The 22,254-nt window shown below is 38.2% G+C and overlaps 1 protein-coding gene across 2 annotated transcripts; it reads left to right on the top strand.

Annotated features, from left to right (window-relative positions):
• Nucleotides 1-6,261: 6,261 nt before the first annotated feature.
• LOC102304901 lies at nucleotides 6,262-20,947 on the top strand. 2 transcript variants are annotated; one of them, XM_042224991.1, is made up of 7 exons: nucleotides 8,380-10,567; nucleotides 11,433-11,531; nucleotides 11,800-11,898; nucleotides 13,216-14,229; nucleotides 15,574-15,669; nucleotides 17,093-17,199; nucleotides 17,840-20,947. In XM_042224991.1, the coding sequence occupies exons 4-7, from the start codon at nucleotides 13,866-13,868 to the stop codon at nucleotides 17,876-17,878; spliced, it is 606 nt and encodes a 201-aa protein (XP_042080925.1). In that variant the 5' UTR covers nucleotides 8,380-10,567; nucleotides 11,433-11,531; nucleotides 11,800-11,898; nucleotides 13,216-13,865; the 3' UTR covers nucleotides 17,879-20,947. The 2 variants fall into 2 exon arrangements, with proteins under 2 accessions (XP_005932772.1, XP_042080925.1); XM_005932710.3 differs by lacking the exons at nucleotides 8,380-10,567; nucleotides 11,433-11,531; nucleotides 11,800-11,898 and adding an exon at nucleotides 6,262-8,348 and having other exon boundaries at nucleotides 13,929-14,229.
• The last annotated feature ends 1,307 nt before the right edge of the window (nucleotides 20,948-22,254 follow it).

Below are 22,254 nucleotides of genomic sequence, written 5' to 3' on the forward strand. Positions count from 1 at the left end.
AAAGCTGAAGCCAGTTTTGTCAAGACGTGACATGGAGAAGGTAATACATGCCTTTATTTCAACACGGCTTGACTACTGTAATGCACTTTATGTTGGAGTCAGCCAAGGATCTCTTGCTCGTCTTCAGCTCGTTCAAAATGCTGCTGCCCACCTCTTAACTGGTATCCACAGGCATGAACATATCTCACCTATCTTGTCCTCTTTTCATTGGCTTCCTGTTTATCACAGAATTAATTTCAAAGTCTTAACACTGGTCTATAAATGCCTTAATGGTCTTGCTCCCCCATACCTTTCCGAGTTACTTCAGCCTTATATTCCTTCACAGACCCTCAGATCAGCTGACCAGCTGCTGTTGGTTGTCCCAAAATCAAGGCTCAAACGTAGAGGAGAACGAGCCTTTTCAATTATGGCCCCAAAACTTTTAATATGCTCCCTTTAAATATTAGACAGGCATCTTCGTTTCCTGATTTTAAAACGCTTTTGAAAACACACCTTTTTTCGATAGCGTTCAGACTGGGGTGAGTTGATATGTTTTTTATGTGTTTTATTATGTTTTATGTGAGTGTCAGTGGTTTTATCTTGTGTTTTACCCTTTGTTTCTGTACAGCACTTTGGGCAAACCTTTTGTTTTTAAATGCGTTATATAAATAAATTGGATTTGGATTTGGATAATACAAAGATGGGATGTAATTGGGTCTGTAGGCTGTGAGTTCTCCCTCTGCAGATTAAAGGTGACACAACCCAGATTAAAGTGATTTACCTGCATATTAATCCAGACTATCCCTCTCTGTTCTATACACTTCTCTGTCTAGTTATCACTTTATCTTTTTCTCTATATTTCTTCCTTAGTTTTCTCTCACTTGTTAATTAATCTTGGTGAACATATATTGTGTAATGAATAGAAACACATTCCTTCTCTTACAGTAAGATCTTTCTCTGTCTCTGATATGTACCTTTGTGAAACAAACACATTGCAATGTGGAGAGAACATCGCAGTGAAACACCAGGACCATTTCTGAATTGTGGACACCGCCCTTACAACACAGACAAAGAACATTTCACAAACTCTTACATGTTGGCCCCTCTCACGGGGGGGCTATACCTCCTCCCTCACAGAGAGAATTATGACCTTGTTTTCTGCTTAGCCTTCACCTAAGGATTTACATCCCTGATAAGCAGAAGGAGTCTCACTATCTGTTTAATGTCTCCCATTACAATGGCCTCACTGTGTTAACTTTCCACATGCATGTAAACTAGTGACAGGAGTGCTCTTACTATGGTAAAGTGAGAAAGTGATATTACTGTAACTAATGTGATATAATTATATATATGTGATTAATATATGAGAAAAGAAATCTGCCACCACAATATCATTTAGAGGAAGAAAAGGAGAAGCTAGCTTGAATACAAGAATATACAAATATACGTAAAAACAGCACAGAAATGATAAGTGACAAAAAGGCTGACGTCCTAGAATAACATGTACTTCCTTGTGGTGCATGCTGGGTTTTTTTCCTGCTGCCTAACAGTGTAAACCAGAGACAAACCAGAGAAACTGTTACAGCCCTGTTGAATCTGCTGTGTGAGGCTGTGTCCTGCTGCTCTTTCTAACTCACTCAGATAACAATTCTCCACTCAGCAATCAGCACTGAGGGCAAAGCTGGTGAGTTCTTTGAAATATCCTGCTGATTTATCTATTTATTTATTTTTAGTTAATGAACGTTATCCTTGGGGCGCAGGGTGGCTGTGGCTACAATGTAGCTTGCCATCACCAGTGTGTGAATGTGTGTGTGAATGGGTGGATGACTGGATATGTAAAGCGCTTTGGGGTCCTTAGGGACTAGTAAAGCGCTATATAAATACAGGCCATTTACCATTTTTTTCTGATTCTTGTCTGTAGTTCAGTTTTTCATCAATGAAAAGCAAATAAAATGTATAGTTGTAGAAAGAAAACAATAGCGGCACTAGAGATGGCACGATACCACTTTTTTATGTCCGATACCGATACCGATATCATAAATTTGGATATTTATATCCATTTTGAAAAAATAAAAAAGGCTTGGAATGTGTATATATTTTTCTCTCTATTTTAAATAACCCCAAACTCATTTTTATGTGATTCTTGTTTTCAGTGAGCTTAATAACAAAGCTGATATGTTCGAAGTTTTTAAAACACATTTTAAAGGTGTCAAAATTGTTGGTCATGAGCAGAAATGTTGCTGAAACAGTTCAGAGCTGTTTCTACATTGAAATATGTGAATTTATCCTTGAGGTGAACAGGTCAGGATATTTCCTAAAGCTGAAAAAAAAAGAAACAGCCTGAAACACTAACTGGTAAGACAACAGGAAGTAGTTATTTAAAGGTGATGCACAGTGAATGTTTCATCTCAGATGCTTCAATGGGTGATTCCATCATGCTACTTCACTATGCATGGCACTGCAAAGAAATCTGTGTTTCAAGTGGAACAGTTCCCTTATTTTGCTGATCTTCTTGCTTTCGTTTCTCATTAAAATTTTACGTCTCTTTCCTGTCACGATCTGCAATAACAGATCACATGGGAGTTGTGGTGTGCGGACCCAAAAGCAGAAGAAAAAGGTGGAACTGAACTTTAAGGAAATGCGAGCGTTTATTGTGGCTAAAAACAAAAACATAAGCCAAATGAAGGAAATAACCAGGTAGGAAACTAACATAAAACTCGAACCAGGAAAACTAAGTACATGAAAGCTGGAATGCCTGGAACAGAGAGCAGGGAATGTAACACGCAGACTAAGACATACTTGACTCTGTCATAATTGTCTTTTCGCTGTAAATGCTGATTGTATGATGCATTACAGGAAGTCTGGGTCTGAGTGGGAAGCTATAGCTTTACAGCACAACCACGCCTTGTGGAAAAGTTGAGACTCTTAACTGAGGATGCATAAATCTGACATTTAGATCAGATATTGACCAAATCCTGACTAGAATATCTGAATTTAATATTGGTAACCAGGGGCGATTTTAGCCCATTTTTGAATGAATCAAAGAACCCCCAAAGATTTCTTACTTTTTTGACGTTTTTTTGACAATATTTGCTGTTTGTGTGACACACTACTAAAAATATAAAAAGCAAAAAAAAACAAACTGTACTTGTTTGAGACACAACATTTTAACAACGAAAGTATAGATAACCCCCCCTCCCAAAATGGTTAGCTTCAGCTCGCCTCTCCCCTACTTTGGCTCTAGCACCGTTGCTGCCAGAGCGATGGTGGCTGAGACGCAGCAGAGCGGAGGTGTAAGTGCCTGGCTTAAAACAAGACATATTAGCTGCATTTAACCTTCAGTTACTCTTTACATAGTTGGTAGGAGTCAGACCACGTTTCTTTTTAGCTGAAAAACATTACACCAGGTAACCTGCTGTGTTGAAAACTTGTTTTCTGACAATGTTTGCTACCCTACAATCCATCCTACACTGTAGTAAAATCAGCAACATTTCATTGTCCTGTTGCTCCCATTGAAATTTATACAGCCTATTTAAAATCTAAAACGTAGCCTACTGTTGTTACCACTGTCCTGTTAGAAATGGATACTAACTAGCTAATTGACTGAATGCCCGTTAACCTTATAACTCCTGTTGTGTGTGTGTGTGTGTGTGTGTGTGTGTGTGTGTACAGCGAGACAGCCATGTTTATAAGGGATATAAGGAAGTTTTTTTCAAAAAAAAGGAGCCACATTCAGGTAAAAGTGTAAAATCAAATGATCAGTGAATCAAGAATAATGTTGGCTCAGTGTTTCAATATTTATATCTTTTATTAGATGTTTATGCGGTTTGGTTATTTGCCTTTTGGTTGAAAGTACACTGAGAGAGGACTATCATTATTGATCTTAGTAGTATTTCTTTTTTCATATGAATGTAATTTTTCATCTAATTGAATACAATCTATTTGTGTATGATTGTCAGTCCGAAGAGGGAGAGAGGAAAGAGGGAACATGAGGAGAAAGTACAAGGTCAGGAAGAACCAGGTAAGAAAACAGACAGGGAACAGTGACAGGCACAACAGAAACTGTTAAACTGACAAAGAGAAAAAAATTGATTTCACACAATCTGGAAGTTGTGTTCTCCCTATATTAAAGCTGCTACACAGAATCTGCAAAACAAACTGGGTTGAAACATTTTTGACCCTCTTTAACAACATTCCAACATAATATTATCATTGATTGGGGAGATTAAAATTAATGATATATTTTTATGTGGTTCAGCCACAACTCTACTAAAACCTCAGCCAGTAATAGGTCGGCCAACTTTTGGACCATTCAGCTGTCTGTATGACTGCTGCAGTACGTACATCACATTTGCACACTATCAGAAAGTGCCAAATGGTGCCCTGGTGGAGTGAGGAGCTGTAAAGAGAAGCAGAGTGCTCTGTTTATATTCTAAAAAAATTTTAAGCTTGTTTCAAAGATTCTGTACTGCGGCTTTAAATGTTTTCCAAAAGCACACATACACTTATCAGTGTTTCTCAAACTTTTTACAGTGTGTACCACCTGATAAAATGTCAAGCTCTCCTAAGTACCACTATGAAAGCATGAAAGTATTATTATTAAATTAGTAAAATTATTATCTGCAGTAAAGATTTTTTCATACATTTTATATATTCTACTACAGGCAAAGTTGCCTCCATTTTTATAGTTTTTTTAAATTAATATTTTGAAAACATTTAAGGATGCAGGGACTGACAGAGACAGGGAAGAAGTCTCATCGTGACGTGTAAAGTTTGCCTGGCTGGGCAGCTCTCTGGGTGCTCAGCACCCCCAAAGCTCTAATCCTAGAATCACCCCTGTTGGTAACAAAACAAATTTAAGACCAGTCCATTCAGTTAAATCGCATTCAGGCATTTATTGGACAGATGGTAAGATAATGTGTTCTGGCTCTTAATTTTGTTTAATTTTTACTGTGTGCAGAGAGAGGTGCACTCAGTGACATCTGTCTGTCAAATTTGCTTTGTTTTGTTTGTGTGCACAGTACTGAGAAAATAGTCACAGTACTGTGTTCCTGTAATTAACACAGATGAGCAAACCCCATCATGTGCCTGCAAAACTCTCTCCATCAGTTCAATTTATTAAAGAAGCCAAATGAGAGGCTAATGTGTACTTATTTTAAAAATGAGAGATCTTATTTATGTAATCACACACTGAAACATAAACCTACCTCACCACTGCTGCTTTCAATAGATCACATTCCTGAAGAAACAGGAATATTGGACAAATTAGCAGCTATCTTTAAAAAATAGATAGGACCCGTTTTAGTCAGTAACCAGGTTTCTGTAAGATAAAATGAAGTCATATCTTGGTCAGTTATTAAAGCATGTACTAAGAGGCTTTGAAGAGTGAAACGTAACTGTTGAAGAATCCACATTTAACTGTTTCTTTTGTCTTTGATTCAGTTGAGGATACTTCAATAAAAATTATTTCTTTGTAATTTTGTTTGCTGAAATAATTTTTTACTGACCTCTGATTGATGTAGACAGGTGTCATTACTGGTGAATTATTTTCTTTTACTAAATCTATGTTTATCTTTAGCCAGCAGTTTCAGTATTTATTTAATGTCAGCTGCTCTGGTCCCTGGAAGCCAATGGACAATAGCTGCTGTATTGTCTTGCTTTCCATTTTCTCAAAATCGAGTCGCCAATAACCAGAGTTTGTTTCTTCCTCGTAGATGTTTCACCAACTGGGGAAAAGCTCTTTGAAACGTGAACAGACTGGTAGTGTGCCAGCACAGAGGCTTCTATTTAGGGCTACACTGCACCCATATCCTCATCCTCATCCAGCCAGCCTGAGTTCCTGGATGCTCAGGACATTCTACTGGGGACTAATGTTAACTAAGGTACCTTTGCTTACAGAGACTAATGGATATTGACTACATACAGGACTTTCGAGGGTGGGGAACTAGGTCTCTAATTCACTTAGTCTTTCCTCCACAGCTACAAACAGCCCACATTTATTACACGTATCTTAATTGTTAAAGGAGGCCTAAGTACACCCTCTGTTGTGTTAACAATTTGGCGTAAAATGCTTGTAAATTCAGTAGAAATCTAGTAATAGAAGTCATAAAGTCCATACTTGTGGTAGTATTAATAGCAGTAGTAGCAGGATCGTGAGTAGTTCTAGGTAGTCCGAAGACATGCAATTAGTGGGGTTAGGTTAATTGGTGCCATAGGTGTGAATGTAAATCCAAACGACTGTCTGTCTCTCTGGCTACGTCCACACTAATGCATTTTTGTTTGAAAACGCATCGTTTTCTCCTTGGCTTCCCGTCCACACTGAGACGGTGTTTTCGCTCAAGGAAAATGCAACGTTTTGAAAACGCTCTACAAAACGCAATGATTTGAAAACGGTGTTTTCGCTTCACAGTATGGACCGTGAAAACGAAGACTTTCTAAAACAATGACGCATGTTAGTTATATGATGCAGTCACATGATCAATTAAACTAAGATAGCGGAGGGCATTATACAGCAGTTGTTTTGTTTGCTCTCAATTTTGACAGCCCTATTAAAGATTAATATCAGTCTGTACATGCTCCAGATAGCTTTTCTTCTATTTCTTTAACTCTCTCTCTCTTTCAACTCTGCGAAAACGACTGTAAACGCTAGTGTGGACGCGGAGCGTTTCAGACAAAAACGCCGTTATAAATTTATCCGGGCTAGTGTGGACATAGCCTCTGTGTTAGCCCTGCTTGCCCCATCCCTAAGCCTATGGTAGGATTTACGGCAGCACTATGTGACCGAACTGGATATAAAAATAATGATGTTTTTGCTTGTTTCCATTGTTTATGCCATGACTTGTTTCCTGAAAAAAAAAGTGTATTATGTAAAACTAAAGTCAGCAAAGGGGAGTGATTTAATGTGGTCATCATGTACAGCTTACAAGGAAAACACGACTACTCAGAAAGAGCTGTTTTTTTCATTATTTGTCATGATCAATATGGAGCAACTGTTGTTCTCAATAATTAGAATAGTAGAAGTCCCATTAATAGAACAAATAGAGGGGTAGACTAATTATAGATGTAGTAAACTTTCTAAAAGTGCTGATTCTTGTTTGTGTTTGTGGAAAGACTTTTACTTTCTTGCAAGAATTCTATGGAATAACTAAAAAATAACACAGTAAAAGGTCAGTAATTTGATGTGGTAATCGTACACAATGTTCCACACATACTCCAAATGATGTCACTAAAATTTTGTTGTCATCATTTCCTGATCAAAGTACCTGGATTTAACTTGTCTCCTCAGGTCCTCTTTTAAAGGCCAATTCATATATAAAATGATCCCTTCAAGGCCCATCACTCTGGATCTGCTGGTGTTTACAGTGCAGCTGAACACAAAGTCATTAATATTCCAGATACTGATGATCATTACACATGTGTACAAATAAGTCGATTATGTACTACAGAAGGGGCAACATGGTGGGTAGCACCGAGCGGTTAGGTCCTGGGTTTGAATCCACCATCTGGCCGTGGCCTTTCTGTGTGGAGTTTGCATGTCCTCTGCAGGTCCTCCGGCTTCCTCCCATAGTCAAAATATGTGCTTTGTGTGGTTTGATTAATTGGTTATGAATTGAATGGTTGTCTACCTCTCTGTGTTAGCCTGCGACAGACTGGCAACCTTTCCAGGGTGTACCCTGACTAGCAGACGTAGAAGTACAAGATAGAGTTGGGTCTGTAGTGTCAGTACTACCAAATGGTGTAGTACGTGTTTTGGCAGTGTTATAGTACTAGAAAATGTGCCACCTCATTGAAGTTATTATCTACTTTGATTTGTTTTACTTAATATGTGTATGAATGTGTTTCTGCAGTAACAGCTTGGAGACAAGAGGTGAAGCCACTTGATCAGCTGGGACATGATGAGCTGACGATCAGTTTTGGCTCTCATGTTTTCGTTACTTATCAAATCATATGTACTACTAGTACTACTTTTTTAGCATTAGAGTCAGTATTAGAGACCTTTTGTCCTCTTCTGAAAGTTATTTATGATGCTATAACAGCTTTTGATAGCTTTTGATGTACAACAATGTTGCTGTTGAAGTGTTGTTTTACTATTTTGGTACCATCATCAAAAATCAGTCAGTAAGAGCTGAAAATCTGCTGTATTAACTGAAACTGCAGATGTTAGGGCAGAGGCGTGAAAAGCTGGTATGGCTTTTTGTGCAACATTACAACAGCCAAACTGATTGTGTGAAACAGGAAGTGTAGAGCAATAATTTGTCAATCACATCAGAGCTGAGCTGCTTTCAGACGACTCCGTCTTGTTGTGGATGCTGAAGCTGATCATGGTTCTCCTGTGGATGATCCTGTTGGTGCTTCTGCTCTGTGCAGAGGCCGAGAACGTGATTCTAACTCTAACCTGCTCTTATGGCAGTTCAGGTAAACACTGGTACAGTCAGTTCAGATGATGCATCAGGTGCAATGTGTCACTTACAGTTTCTATGTACTGCTTCTTGATTTTGAAGCCAACGTTTAATTCTGAGAAACACAGAGTGATTGGATTGACTGAAGGACATTTTTTATGCTGTGCACATGTTCTGCCTCATCTCATATAAGCACCCAGCTTCTTTTACAAAAAAAAAGAAAGCTTCTAAGTTGCAATGTGTAAAAATAAAGCAGCAAATAAAGTACTTTATTTTCAGGTGGTAACAATGATCAGTAGGACCTCACTTAAATAATTTTACTGAAGCTTAAATGATGACAGAGCTGTAGGAATGAACTCTAATCTATAAAAGCACCATTATGCACTAACACACATGTGGAAGAAGACGTTCTTATCAACTCAGAGCCTCCAAGTCCAGCAGCAAACATGCTGAGATTGAACTTTCTTCCCTTTCATTGTTTTAGTGTTTCAGTATGTTGGAGCTCCCTGCTGCAGGTCCACCTGAGTCAGAGTGTCATGGAGACATTCATGATCTGATCAGCCTATGAATGACTGGCTGTTTAAACCAATCAGGAGAGTGCTGCGTCTGAAGGCTGAGGCCTTAAAACAGTTAACTTTCTTGCATTTGTATTAAGCTGTGTGGGTGATAATTGATTTTTAAGCAAAAGAGTTAAGTCCCTATTTTAAAATATATTTCAATCAGTGCTCCCACTTAACTGATGGTTTTCAGTTGGAAAACCATCATTGTTGGCTGCAGCTGAGTGTGAGGTGACTGGCATGGTGATCGTGTCATGATTCTCAAGTGGAAACGTGCAGAGTACCCACTTCTAACTTGGTAAAAGATGTTGTTTCAAGTGAAGTTTTAGGGAAATCGGAGCAGAAACTTATCAGACAGACTGGTGCAGCATGTGAAGTGGGGGGAACTCCGCGCCACTCTGTGGTGCTGAAGAGAGAGCTGTGCTTACCATTGGAAAGAAAATGGGCCCTAGACCTGGAAGTTGCAGCTGGACTGGACATCTCTCTTAAGGGGAGCTAGCTTAACTACCACTCAGTAAATGTGTTGTTTCTCTCGTTTTGTGGTTGTGTCCTGTTGACAAATGCTGGGACAAAGCTGAGGAAGACAGCATTTTTTTATCATGTAGGATGAGTTTGTTATTGGTTTACGGCTGTAGGTTTACCTGCTCAGGTTCAGGTTGCGTGTGCGTGTCCATAGTTCAGCTGACACAGTGTCCTCCACCCTGCCAGGCTAAGTAAACAGTCTTCCAGCCAACCCAGGTGGCCTTGCATGGAATGGGAAGGAACAGACTAAACACAGTCGTTATCAGGGTGTTTTGTTCAGCTCTGGCCTTGCAGTTGGCGCCAGAGGGGTATCCGCATAAGTGATGGTATTTTTTACTTTAGTGCGAACAGCTCATATGAATTTCGAAGCAGTTCTGCAGTCCAACACTGATCTCTCAATCTCCCGTTGGAGAGCCGCGAGCTTGCGTTCTGTGATGTTGTCATTTCTTGTGCTCAAGCAGCCAATTTCTGAGAACTCACGGCAGTGTGCCTCCCCGAGATGTCATCCGATGAAGTATGAAGCTGTTAGAACCCACATTAACCCACATGCCACACTACTGCCTGGAAGTGGTAAAGTTTTAGTTCCTGTGCGACATTAAGGGGATTTGTTTTCGGTTTTGGTTTTGTTTGGTTTTTTCAGACGTCACACTGACTGAAGTCACCATGTAAAGTAGGAAGTGTAGAGCACTTCTGTGTCAGAGTCCATCAGAGCTGAGCTGCTTTCAGACGACTCCGTCTTGTTGTGGATGCTGAAGCTGATCATGGTTCTCCTGTGGATGATCCTGTTGGTGCTTCTGCTCTGTGCAGAGGCCGAGAACGTGACCAAGGTCAGAGAAGAGCTGGGGACCAATATCACTCTAACCTGCTCCAATCAGACATCAGACACACACTGGTACATGGAGATCCACAGTCAGTTCAGAGCATGTATTGGCCTCAGTTTTTCCTCAGCAGGCTCTACCTACTGCTCTCCTGGTTTTGAAACCAAGTTCTCAATCACAGGAAACAAACTGATAATTAAAAACTTGACAGCAGAGGACTGCAGGCTTTACTTCTGTGGCATCAAGAGAGATGGCAGCATTCAGTTTGTGGAATCTTTCCACCTCGTCTCAAGTAAGTAGCCAAGTTTTTTTTTTTTGTTTGTTTTTGTTTTTTTGCTTATTGCTGTAAAACATATGAACATATGACTAACAAATGATTAGTTAGTTCTCAGGCTTTATGACGTATTTGCAGAAAAGCAGGTTTTGAGCAGGCTAACAGGATTTCTCTTTTCTGTTTTGCATGTTTTAACTTGTTATCTATGACCACGTTCTTTACTTTTTGCATTCACTTTGTTCTCATGTCTGACCTTCATAGTCATTAGTATTAGTAAGTGTGAGAATGAATGCAAACGGAATGAGATCATGTGTTATTTTTTTCACATCCAAACTTCCCACCATTTGTTTTGACTCAAACTCTCCTCTGTGAAGGTCCAGTGTGGTGGGTTTCAACATGTCCTGAGATACTGTAAAAGAAAACTTTGGCAGTTAGAACATAACAAGTAATAACTCAACTTGTGAGCTTGATATATTTTTCTTTTTCCTTTTTTGGAACTTACACTGGGTACAAAAAAGTTCCTTGCAGCTTCAAGGTTGGATTTCATAAGGCAAACTGCTGCACCTATTCTGATTTCCTTGATTTCTTGAGTGAAAGCGATCCTTTCTTTGGATAAAAAGAATAAAAAGAAATTAATAATTAACACAAAAACCCCAGCAGAGCAATAAGATGGTGTATTGATACAGGTAACTAGATGGGTTTTTTGTTGTTGTTGTTTAAAGAAATAAGAGTTTTTTCTATCATGGCTGTATACTACCTTATATATCTGATATATGAAAAGTATGTTTTTCAATGAAAATTTATAGATGGTGGGTGTGTTTCAAGTTGCTGATTTGTAACTATAACATGTTCCCAGTTGATCTTTTTGCCTCTTTGTTTCCAGATGTCATTGTTCCTCCCAACGACCCACAGAACGACTGCTATAAGAGTCACCTCATCATCATCTGTGTCTCAGTGGCTGCCTTTGTCATTCTAATAATCAGTGAGTGTGTCACAGTAGATAAATTTAGCACATTTTCTAACTTCAGATCACAGTATCTAATGTTTGAATAGATGTTTCTGGCAGCACATATTAGAAGTGTTGGTCAAACTTCAGTCCGTATTTCTTTTAATCATTTTGCACTGTGACCAATCAAGTGAGGAAGCAGCTTTATACTGTCAGCGACTGCACAGAAATCTGTGTATTATAAGAATATATCTAGATCTGTACATCTGGATAAACAAGAAGTTACTCACAGCTCTGTTGGCAGGTTTTGTCATCATATTGCTGTGCTTGAAGAGGAGAAAATGCTACGACTGATGCTTCAGGTCACATCTGTAATGCTACAGAGCTACTGCGGGCTGTGCAGGTAAGTAAAAACTGTGACTGCTAACAAAACTGATGCTGTGTGTGCTGCATAAACCATGACTACTGACAGTACTGGTACTAGGATCACTCTCTATAATGTTTAAAAAATGTTCGGCTGCTATGATGAACATTAACAGGCATTAAGTCGTAATGACAAAATGGAAATATGCATGTGATGTCTTCTGAAATTAATAGAATCTAAAACAGCTTTGTTCATTTAAGATTCCTGGTCATTTATGTTTGCTGCTTCAGATCATCCAGGTGTGCGTTATCACAGTCATACAGTTTTCCCAAGAGAGGACGTTCCAACAAATTCTCCCCAGTCCACCATGCAATAGTATCCTCCTCTGTCACACTGATCTCCTCTGAGGTCTTCTTCTTTTCCTCTTTTACTGCCTGGCAGCTTCATATTTAACATAATTTGTCCAATATATCTATTACCCATCCTCTATGTGCGCCCAAAACATCTCAGCCTTGTCTCTATAACTTTTGATTTACCCCATTATTAATGTTTTCATGTGCATTTGGATGAGCTGCATCAGGGACAAACATAATCAAACTAATGCGACATCACAGCCTCTCTAACTTTAGCTCCAAACCGCTCAGCCTGAACTGTCCCTCTGATATACTCATTTCTCAGCCATCATCTCCCAACTGTACATCAGCAGGTCTCACTGTGGTTGGGTTAAAGTCATACAGAAATGGTTACTTCAAATTATTGCTCCTAAAGTTGCTTCTGTGAGCTATTAAATCATGAATTATATTTAGTTTTTCACAAAACTCCTTCCAGCTTCCAGTGGGCTCAGCAAACACTTTTCTGGTGGGTTTATGGCCTCAGGAGCTCCTTTCAGGTCTTACTGAATAAAACATGATGTTCATTTAGGAAGTCATGGTAACATTAGTGCAGAAAGAATGAAAAGCAGGGCATAACTTAGGGCAGGGCTAGTGCCTTACTCAATTGTGAGGTATGGTTTCTTCAGGAACACCAGTGTTTTGGCACGAAAAACATGATGATCAAGTCAAATGAATGAGATGAACCAGGGTCAAAATATTATCTTCAAAGCCAAAGTCAAGCAGCAAAAACCTCATTTTTCCTAATATAGACGTGAGTCTGGCTCTAAAAAAGACAGTTGCCCACAGACCCACATGTTAAAATGCTAAAAAGTTTTGATCTCTATAGCTATTTTACTCCTTCAGTGTTGCTGCTAACGCTGCAAAGACTATCACTGTAGCTATTAAAAGTTACAGTGATAGTAGTAATACTATCTAATAGTACTACTTGTACTACCCTGTACTGATTACTCATTTTCTGTTTCAGGGTAGGCGACCCTCTTTCAGCAAGACATCACGGGATTTGATTGATTCATTTCATTTTTTCATGTGTAGTATCAGTACACAGTATATTTCATGATTTGTTGTAACAGTATTAAAAAGTAATTTGTCTGCTTCCACTTTGTTTCACTGTTTAATAAAAATTACATTTATTACAATGTAATATTTGTTCTTTTAATCCATATTTCTATTTCTAATCTATTTCTTGACCGTGGGAACATTTAAGAAGATCAGAAGACACCGTACAATTTAAAATGAGCCTTTTATGTCATGTAGCAGCCAGTCCAAAAAACAAAACAAAAAAGCTGTTACTTTAAACATGTCACTGTCATCTCTGATACAATGATTTTGCTGTTAAAGTTGCTGTTGTTCTCATTACTAGCGTCACTACTGCAGTATTGTCATTAAATCATTGAGCTGCAGAAAACAGTTGAATATCTCTAATACTAAACCAAGCTACTGAGTTTAAGCAAGGGTCAATGTAATTTTACTTCCTGAGCGCTTGTTCGTTTTTGTGGTTTTTTAAAAAATCTGATGTCATATCAAGTGACCATCTGAAAAAGGAAGTGTAGAGCACTTCCCTCTTAGAATCACATCAGAGCTGAGCTGCTTTCAGACGACTCCGTCTTGTTGTGGATGCTGAAGCTAATCATGGTTCTCCTGTGGATGATCCTGTTGGTGCTTCTGCTCTGTGCAGAGGCCGAGAACGTGACCGAGGTCAGAGGAGAGCTGGGGACCAATGTCACTCTAACCTGCTCCAATCAGACATCAGACAGATACTGGTACATGGAGATTCACAGTCAGTTCAGAGCATGTATCGGCCGCAGTTTTTCTTCAGCAGGCTCTACCTACTGCTCTCCTGGTTTTGAATCCAAATTCTCAATCCTGGGAAACAAACTTGTGATTAAAAACTTGACAGCAGAGGACTGCAGGCTTTACTTCTGTGGCATCAGGAGAGGAGGCAGCATTCATTTTGTGGAGAGTTTCCACCTTTTGTTAGGTAAGTACCCAACTTTCAATTTACTTTATTGCTGCAAAACAAATTAGTTGGTCTTCAGATCGCATGATGTATTTGTAGAAATGCACATTTTGAGCTGTCTAACAGGAGTTTTGACTGTTTCAACATCTTTAGGAAAGTTGTGACCACATTCTTGCAGTAATGTGGGATGTATGTGAATATTTGTTCTTAACCTCCAACAATACCATTGGGCTATGGTGACAGTCTTTTAAGCCCATGTGCATGTGAGCATGGATAGACTCGTCGTATATGGCAATAAACACACATATAAAATGGAAAATATGGCAAATGTATTTGTTAAAAATAAAATAAAATTGAGGGGCAAAAAGAGTTTTGTCTTCTTCATCAATACAGCAGTTATGCAACAGGAAAAAAACTGTGATAATACTCAATAAGTAAAGCATTGTTTTACAATTATGGTGGCGATGAGGCTGAACAAACGGTCTGTTTGTGGAAACGTCTACTTTTCATAAATCTTCTTAATCTGGTCAACAGATATAGAAATTGTCTATAATCTACTGACTTGTGCTTTACTGATTACTTTGAGGTCACCATTGGATCTAGCTGGAGGTGAGGGTTTCAGTAGTATTGTAGTCATATGGTTCCTGATTCAGAATAATTTGACTTTGATGACCATTCTGTTGAAAATTATGAAATCAATACGTTCAGAAATGAGCTCAAGTGCTACATTGCCCCTCCCCCGCCCCCACAACCAATAGACAGCAGAAACTAAAAATTGGCCCTTCTTTCAAATGCCTCCACTAAAAAAGCATCAGAAGAGCTATTCTGCCGAATACTGCTGTCATCACAGATGGTGTGAAAGTGTGCTTGACCATTGGTGTCTTGGCTCCATGGTAATACTAAACACAAATAAAAAAAAATCAGTCCTCTTTAGTCACATTAGGATGAGTGACGAGGAACTCGTGTCCCATTTGCTTTGTGTTTGTACTTCATGTGTGAGCATTAGATCAGGGCACCAACACCAGAAGACATCTCGTGCATATCTAAATAAGAACGAGTTGTATACTTACAGTTGGTACACACGTTCTTGTTCGTGTGTCAATTAAATATTTTCCTTTTCTCTACATTTAAGTTGCCTCAGAAATCAAAGTTAATTTAACTTGTTAGTACTTTAGTTTGGATCACTGGTTGTGATTGGAGATGTGAACCTTCTGCACTGTTTTCAGAATAATTTGTCCACAAAATGCCCCGATTGGAAACTTTAATTATCATAACTGTAACGGTTCTAAAGAAATAAAACAATACTTTTTTTTTCTTTTTTTTCATTGATTATCTCTCCTTTGTTCCTCTTTCATCTTTCTCCAGATACCTCCAACAGCAACCTGCTGAAGGACTGCATCATGACTCAGTTCATCCTCATGATATCCGTCTCAGTTGCCGCTGTCATCATCCTGATAATGGGTGAGTGTGAGTGGAGATAAGTTTAGGAGATTCTGGTCTGAACTGTAAATATCGACATCCACTACTAGACGAGCCACACTATTCACCGATGAACACGACCCAAATTTATCTATCACAGCGTTCACTGGAGCTTTAAAAGCTGGTAATTTAAAAAAAATAATAAAATAAAATGAAAAATGACTCACTGACATCTGTACTAAAGGAACAGTTAGGACACAAATACTTGAGCTCAGCTACATGCTCTGTCCTCATATTGTGACCTCTGGTTTGGTAATATTTGCACAGACTTTTTGAGAAGAGCATACTAATAGTGTTAGTCACATTTAACCTGAGGCTTGTCGCCCATGATTAATTAATTTCAGTGCTCTGATGTGTTTTATGTATTTTTAAACATGATTATATCTTTTCAAACACACTAAAGTTTGATATTTTAAGTATTTTCTGATTAACTTTGATCAAAAAGTTCTTTTAATATCAGGAAAAAGAGCCTCTACAAGAACACCCACATCCTTCATTGACTGAATCACAATCATAACACAATTTCTGATCTTTCATTAATGTCTGTTGTTAATCGACTGATCTGTTGCCCAGCAACCATTAGTAAATAGTAGAAATAACTGCTAGATAGTTTTTGTACACTATTTTCCTTATTTAGTTCTTTAACATAATATAATATATATATATATATTTTTTTTTTCTTTCTAATATATCTCTAATTTAGGTTTTCTTGCTGAACCCTAATCGTCTGTGAATTTCCCCAGTGTGGGATTAGTAAGTTTATGTCTAGGAAAATGATGATGAGTCCATCATTTATAATTTGCGCCAATCCAAATCACTTAAAAAAGTATGTCAACAACATTCACCTTAGTGAACAATGCTGATCAAACGGAGTTCTTGTAGTTTGTATTTTTGACGTGGGTTTTATTTTTTATTTTGAGTTTTTGATTTCAAGTCAGTAAAGCTTCAGTTTGTTTTCTCTCATTTCAGTTTAGCTTTTCTAAGTTTCAGTTTTACTTTTAGTTCCCTTAAATATTGTGATATAGAGGACATTTATCATGGGATTTTCAGAACTTCAGAATAAACATTACAACCCAACCTCTCTCTGAAAAGCCAGTTAGTCATGTAGACAACCTGAGTCTCAGTGAAAAGATGACACAAACCTCTTCAGAGAGGAAGTGTGGACAAAGATGTTCAAATTGACAAATAACCTGTATATTTTTGTTTTATTTTAGTGTTTCAGTAATTTTCTTTTGCTTGAATATCTTATTTGATTTATTTTGTTGTTGTTTTTTTATTTTACTTGACTAAATCATTTTGAGAATAGCAGCAGTATTCAGACCGGATCATATTCTTACATTCATTATGAGACATTCTGTCCTGACTGTGAGTTTGAAGGTGGAGTGACTCAATGATCTGTTGGCAGGTGGGGTTTTGGTACTGCTGTGTTCGAGGAAGAACAAAAGCAGCAAACAGGTGGAAGAGCCTTCAGCTCACATCTACGAGAACGCAGAAACACTGTGGGCTATTCAGGTAAACAAACCTTCCACTGTTACTGACAGAACTGATACTGTGAGTTTTAATTTTGCATTACAAATATTTTTCTAGCAACTCCACAATCCTATATATCTGTATATATAACACAGAAGAGGATATCACATTACAATGCTGTGTCACAATATAAAATAGCATCATACTATAACAATCATAGTGTATGTGAATAGGTTTGTACGCTGTCTGCTTCCCATGGACAGTGTGTGGGTTTGCTACTCTAGTCAATTTAAACTGTATGAAGTCTTCATGGCCTTGAGTTTGCTCCATGTCCACACAGTTAGATGTAGCTGGCACCATTTAACCACACTTCAGACCGATTATGATCAGTTCAAAACACAGATACTAGTGCTGAAAATGTTCATTTTAGGCCTTCAACAAGGAACTTAACTAACCAGCCGTAGAGGTCAACGCATTATCTTTTTGAGCTGTGTAGCACTTTTCTACTCTGAGCACCCACAATGCATAGAATCTGCTGAGCCACAGTCACCCTAACATCTCTAAAAACTGTTTTATGTTTGCATCTGGTGATGACGCTGCTATTGGTACCTATGATATCAATACCACTGCTTAAAGTGCTAACACAATACTGCTTCTTCCCTATACTTATGTTGTGTTTCAGGGCAAGGTGATCCAGCCCTACCGAGCAAGACATCACTGAACGAGTTCTTTCAGACGCTACAAGACTTCATTTGTTGTATGTCACTGAAAAACATACAAACGTTTGCGCACGTTTCTTCTCTGCAGCAAATACATTAATTTTTTGTTAGTGCTGTCAGCGTTAATCTTGTTAAAATTATGTTAACGCCATAACCGCATTAACATGACAAATCTGCATTAGCGAGTTAATGCGGATCGCCCCGTGCTTGGGGCTGCGCAGTGTCAATGCATAGATTTGCCACGTCAATGCGGTTATGGCGCTAACGTCATTTTAACGAGATTAACGCTGACAGCACTACATTTTGTGTATTATCAGGCTTGTTGGAAGACATCTGTCCACTTCCGATGTAAAACTTTCAAATCATATGGAAAGTTGTGTATCTTAAGCTGTCAAACGCTGTCAAGCTGGAATATGAAAGCAGACAATGGTTCAAACTTTAAGGGTTCATTTTGCAGTATTAGTATAAGGTGGAGGCAATAACAGTATTTATGATAGTAACAGAAATTTTACATAGGTAGTAGTTTTCGTTAAAGTTCTTGAAAATGGAGTAGTAACCTATTAATAGATGTAGTGAAGTCTACGTTTGTGGTAGAATTGATGGTAATAATAACAGTAAGGATTATGGGTAGTTTTTGCAGGACCTGTACATTTTATAGCTTTACTGTCAGACAGGATGGGGTTAGTGGGTAAAACATTTCCTGGCTTCTTCTTTTTTGCAAACATTCTGGCAACGCCTGAAGAAAAAATAGAAAAGAGGAAATAATTGGATGTGCTAATTTTACAAAGGTTTCCAGGAAATATGGCTACTCCGCATGATTTCACCATTAAAATCCTAGTGTCATCACTTCTTCTGCACACAACAACGTCTTTGTGTTACACCAGCTGATTGTATTGGCAGGTTCGTCAGACCCACTGAGATATCTGACGTACTACATCTTTTGGTGTGCAGCTGATCACTTATGTAACAGATGGTCACTACAGTCATGTGTAAAAAGTAGACTTTTGCCTTGAATAAGAGTTTATAACTCTGTCAGGCTGGAGATGGAGGGCAGACCTTTTTTCTTATTTGACTGTTTCAGACGTTTTACTAGCAGTAACAGTAACTACTGTACTGTTTGTACTTCTGCTTTTAGTTTTCTCTTATTGTTAGCAACATAGATGGTAGTAGGATTTTTAACGATTAACTTATTAATAGATATAGTAAAGGCTGCCCTAGAAGTAGTAATACCCTTGGTTAACGGTAGTTGTAGCACAGGACCTGTAAAACTATGCAGATAGTAAAAGATGGAGTTTGTCTTTGACTCATTTGTCTGTTTCCACTTGTTTGTTTCACTGTGTAATTTTTTACTTTTTACTTAATTTTAATTTATATTTAACTGACTTTTTTAAATTTTCAAGTCACTTTCTTTTCAGTATCAGCTATGAGCTGTTGTTAAGGGAAGATTTACAATGTTCAGAAAATACATTACGATCCGAGCAGAACTTCATTTTTTTCATTTTATTTAAATTTGTATTTTAAGTTCAGTTTAATGTCATTCCTCTGTGATTTACCATCTCAACACTTACATTTCCCCTCACTAATAACATGTGTGATACATATATATGATGCAGAGTAGTTTGCAAAGAAATCCTTAATAATGGAGAGCTCCTGTAATGTCTAATTTATTAAAACAGGTTCAGACTGCACCAGCGTCTCTGAGAAATTAACTGGCTGAATGAATGCACAAAGTTTAACCAGTTTTGCTGTAAATATTACCAGTTAGTCATGCAACCCTTTTAATTACATTTTTTAATTGTATACATCAAGATTAATGCTTGAACTACTGAGTTTTGTTTTGTTTTTCTTTTTTTGAGATACATGATGACAGGAAATCCAAATTACAAGCACCTGATTTCACAGAGCGTGACGCACTGCCTGAAATTAAACAGCATAGAAAGTATTTAAAGTGAGCTCAGGCTCAAACATCTGCAGCAGTAATATTAATCATATTAATATTTTAATAATCCATGAAATCCATTTGATAATAATTCACAATATACAGCTACAGTTACATGTGTAGTGGGGCTTTCATAGGATTTTTTTTTTGTTACTTTTTCTTAAAATAATCCTCTACCTTTTGACTGTCATGGATTTGCGGTGTAGCAGGCAGGATGTAGGACTGATAAATAAAGGGTGAACTGAAAGAGGCAGACTTATGTTGGCTGTAAATGACTCTTCACACATACAGGAAAAAACACACAGCAAGGAGGATGCCCACAAGGGTTACAGACATGACAACAAGCAGGGGAAGACTGAGGACTAACATACACAGGCCGGCTAACGAGAGGATGGGGAACAGGAAGCGCACATGTGGGACTAATTGACGTGATGAGACAGGGGAAAAGCAAAACTCAAAAACACTGAACACTGGAGTAGCAAAGTAACACAGGAAGCATGACAGATAGACGTGGACGTGATACTGAGACATAGAAACATGACAGACAGTGGGAACAGTGGGGACATGAAGCACAGAGACAAAAGTAACAGGACACAGGACACAGGAAAGACATAGAGACAAAACTAAGCCTGGGCATAAAACACTGAGAACAGAAACTTAGAAACCAGGAACTGTATAATACAAAACTCAAAAAGTATAACTAAACCCAAAAAACACAAACACTGGGTAGTCAGACCCAGTGCCCTGTCATTGACATTGTCTGCTAGTGGCAAATTTTAAGGTGATCACTAGAGAAGTGACAGATTTTACAGTTTGTCAGCCAAGGAAGGAGTGCAGCAAGCTTTCATGTTTCTCTGGCTTTCTTTCATGTAAAAGTTTGTTCCTCATTTCTTCTTTTACTTCCTATAAAGGTTATTGCATGCCACTGGTAGTACCAAAGGGTGCACGCTTGTGTTTTATTTTGTAGCAGTATTATGGTACTCTTTACATTACTTGAAGTGTCAGATCACATAACAATTGGATTCAATGTTACATTTTGAAATAAAAACTATAGTTAAATGTATAGAAATGTGATTTTTTTCTCGGACCACACATTTTGGTCTAGATTCCCCCCAAAAAGAGAGACATTTTTCAAAAATCAGGCGGTCTGTCCTTCAAGCGCAAGTCCTGTACCAGAGACCTTACACCTTCCTCCATCTCTTCCCCCTGAGCTTCTCCAAAGCAACGAGGGACAGTGATGGCTTGCCACTAGTTGTTAACCTTCACTAAAGCTGTTTGTGTACTGTGATGAGCTCTGAAACCTGATTAAAACTCAGTAAGCAGTTTTATAACTACTCTTTCAAGACATTTTGAGATGAAAGTAAGGTTAAAGATTGGCCTGTAATTAGCCAAGATGGCTGTTTCAAAGTGATGGCATTTTAAGAAATTATTTAATTATTGCCAGCTTTAACTACCGTGGCACATAGCCCCTTAATAGATATAGTATTTATGATTGAAGCATTAATTAATGGTGGAACTTCATTGAGCAGTCTTGTCTTGAGTTCTCCTGCTAAGTACATCTGCACTGGATAGCGATGCACCGTAGCTCCTTTACAAAATTCTCTCCATTAACCCTTTATATCAGCTAAACCAAGTTTAAACCAACCAAAAAAATGCACATGCCAAATTTATTTACAGAGCAAATTGAATTACATGTAATGTCTGCACCAAGAGATAAAAACATAAGAAACTATATAGGTCCACAGTGTCTCACTGTAAATAAAAAACAAAGAAGTAAAAGCAATACAAATTAGCATACACACACACACATGCGCGCACAAAAGCAGACAGCTATTATGTGTAAGCCTATGATAACTAAAGGGTTTCTAAGTGTATGAGTAGATGTGTGGACTCAGGTCAGCAGACAGCTGGAGTAATATGGTCAGATTTCCATGTTTGTGGAAGCTCTTTCTTTGTGCCTACACATACTGCTGCTGCTGCTGAATCCTGAAATAGAGCATCACAGTTTTCCCAATTTCTCAGAGCCCTTTTCAGATCAGACTTTTACATTATAGAAAACAGTTCTGGTAACTTTGTTGATGTTTTTTGTAAAAATCCAGATCTTAGTCCAAAATAAGGCCAAGATTCCTGACTTGCTCACTGTGCTTCTGAGACAGGGATGGTTAATATGAATCTCTCTGACTGTTTGGATCAGCAAATATGAATACAACTGTGTATCTTCTGCATTAGAGTGGCAGGCTTTATTTTGATTCTTCTTGACAGTATCAATTTAGAGCAATGAAAAAATTGACGAGTCAAGAATTGACCCCCAGTGAACTTCTGATTAAATGTTTATTCAAATCAGTATCAGGGCAAGAGGTGCACCAGACATACCAATTTACCATGTGCATTTCAAGGTTAGCCTCCACAAAACATCAAATACACACACATGCTGAAGTT

The sequence above is a fragment of the Haplochromis burtoni genome, unplaced genomic scaffold (assembly GCF_018398535.1).
Source record: "Haplochromis burtoni strain Fernald_Lab_line unplaced genomic scaffold, NCSU_Asbu1 Contig_157, whole genome shotgun sequence".
NCBI classification, from domain to species: domain Eukaryota; kingdom Metazoa; phylum Chordata; class Actinopteri; order Cichliformes; family Cichlidae; genus Haplochromis; species Haplochromis burtoni.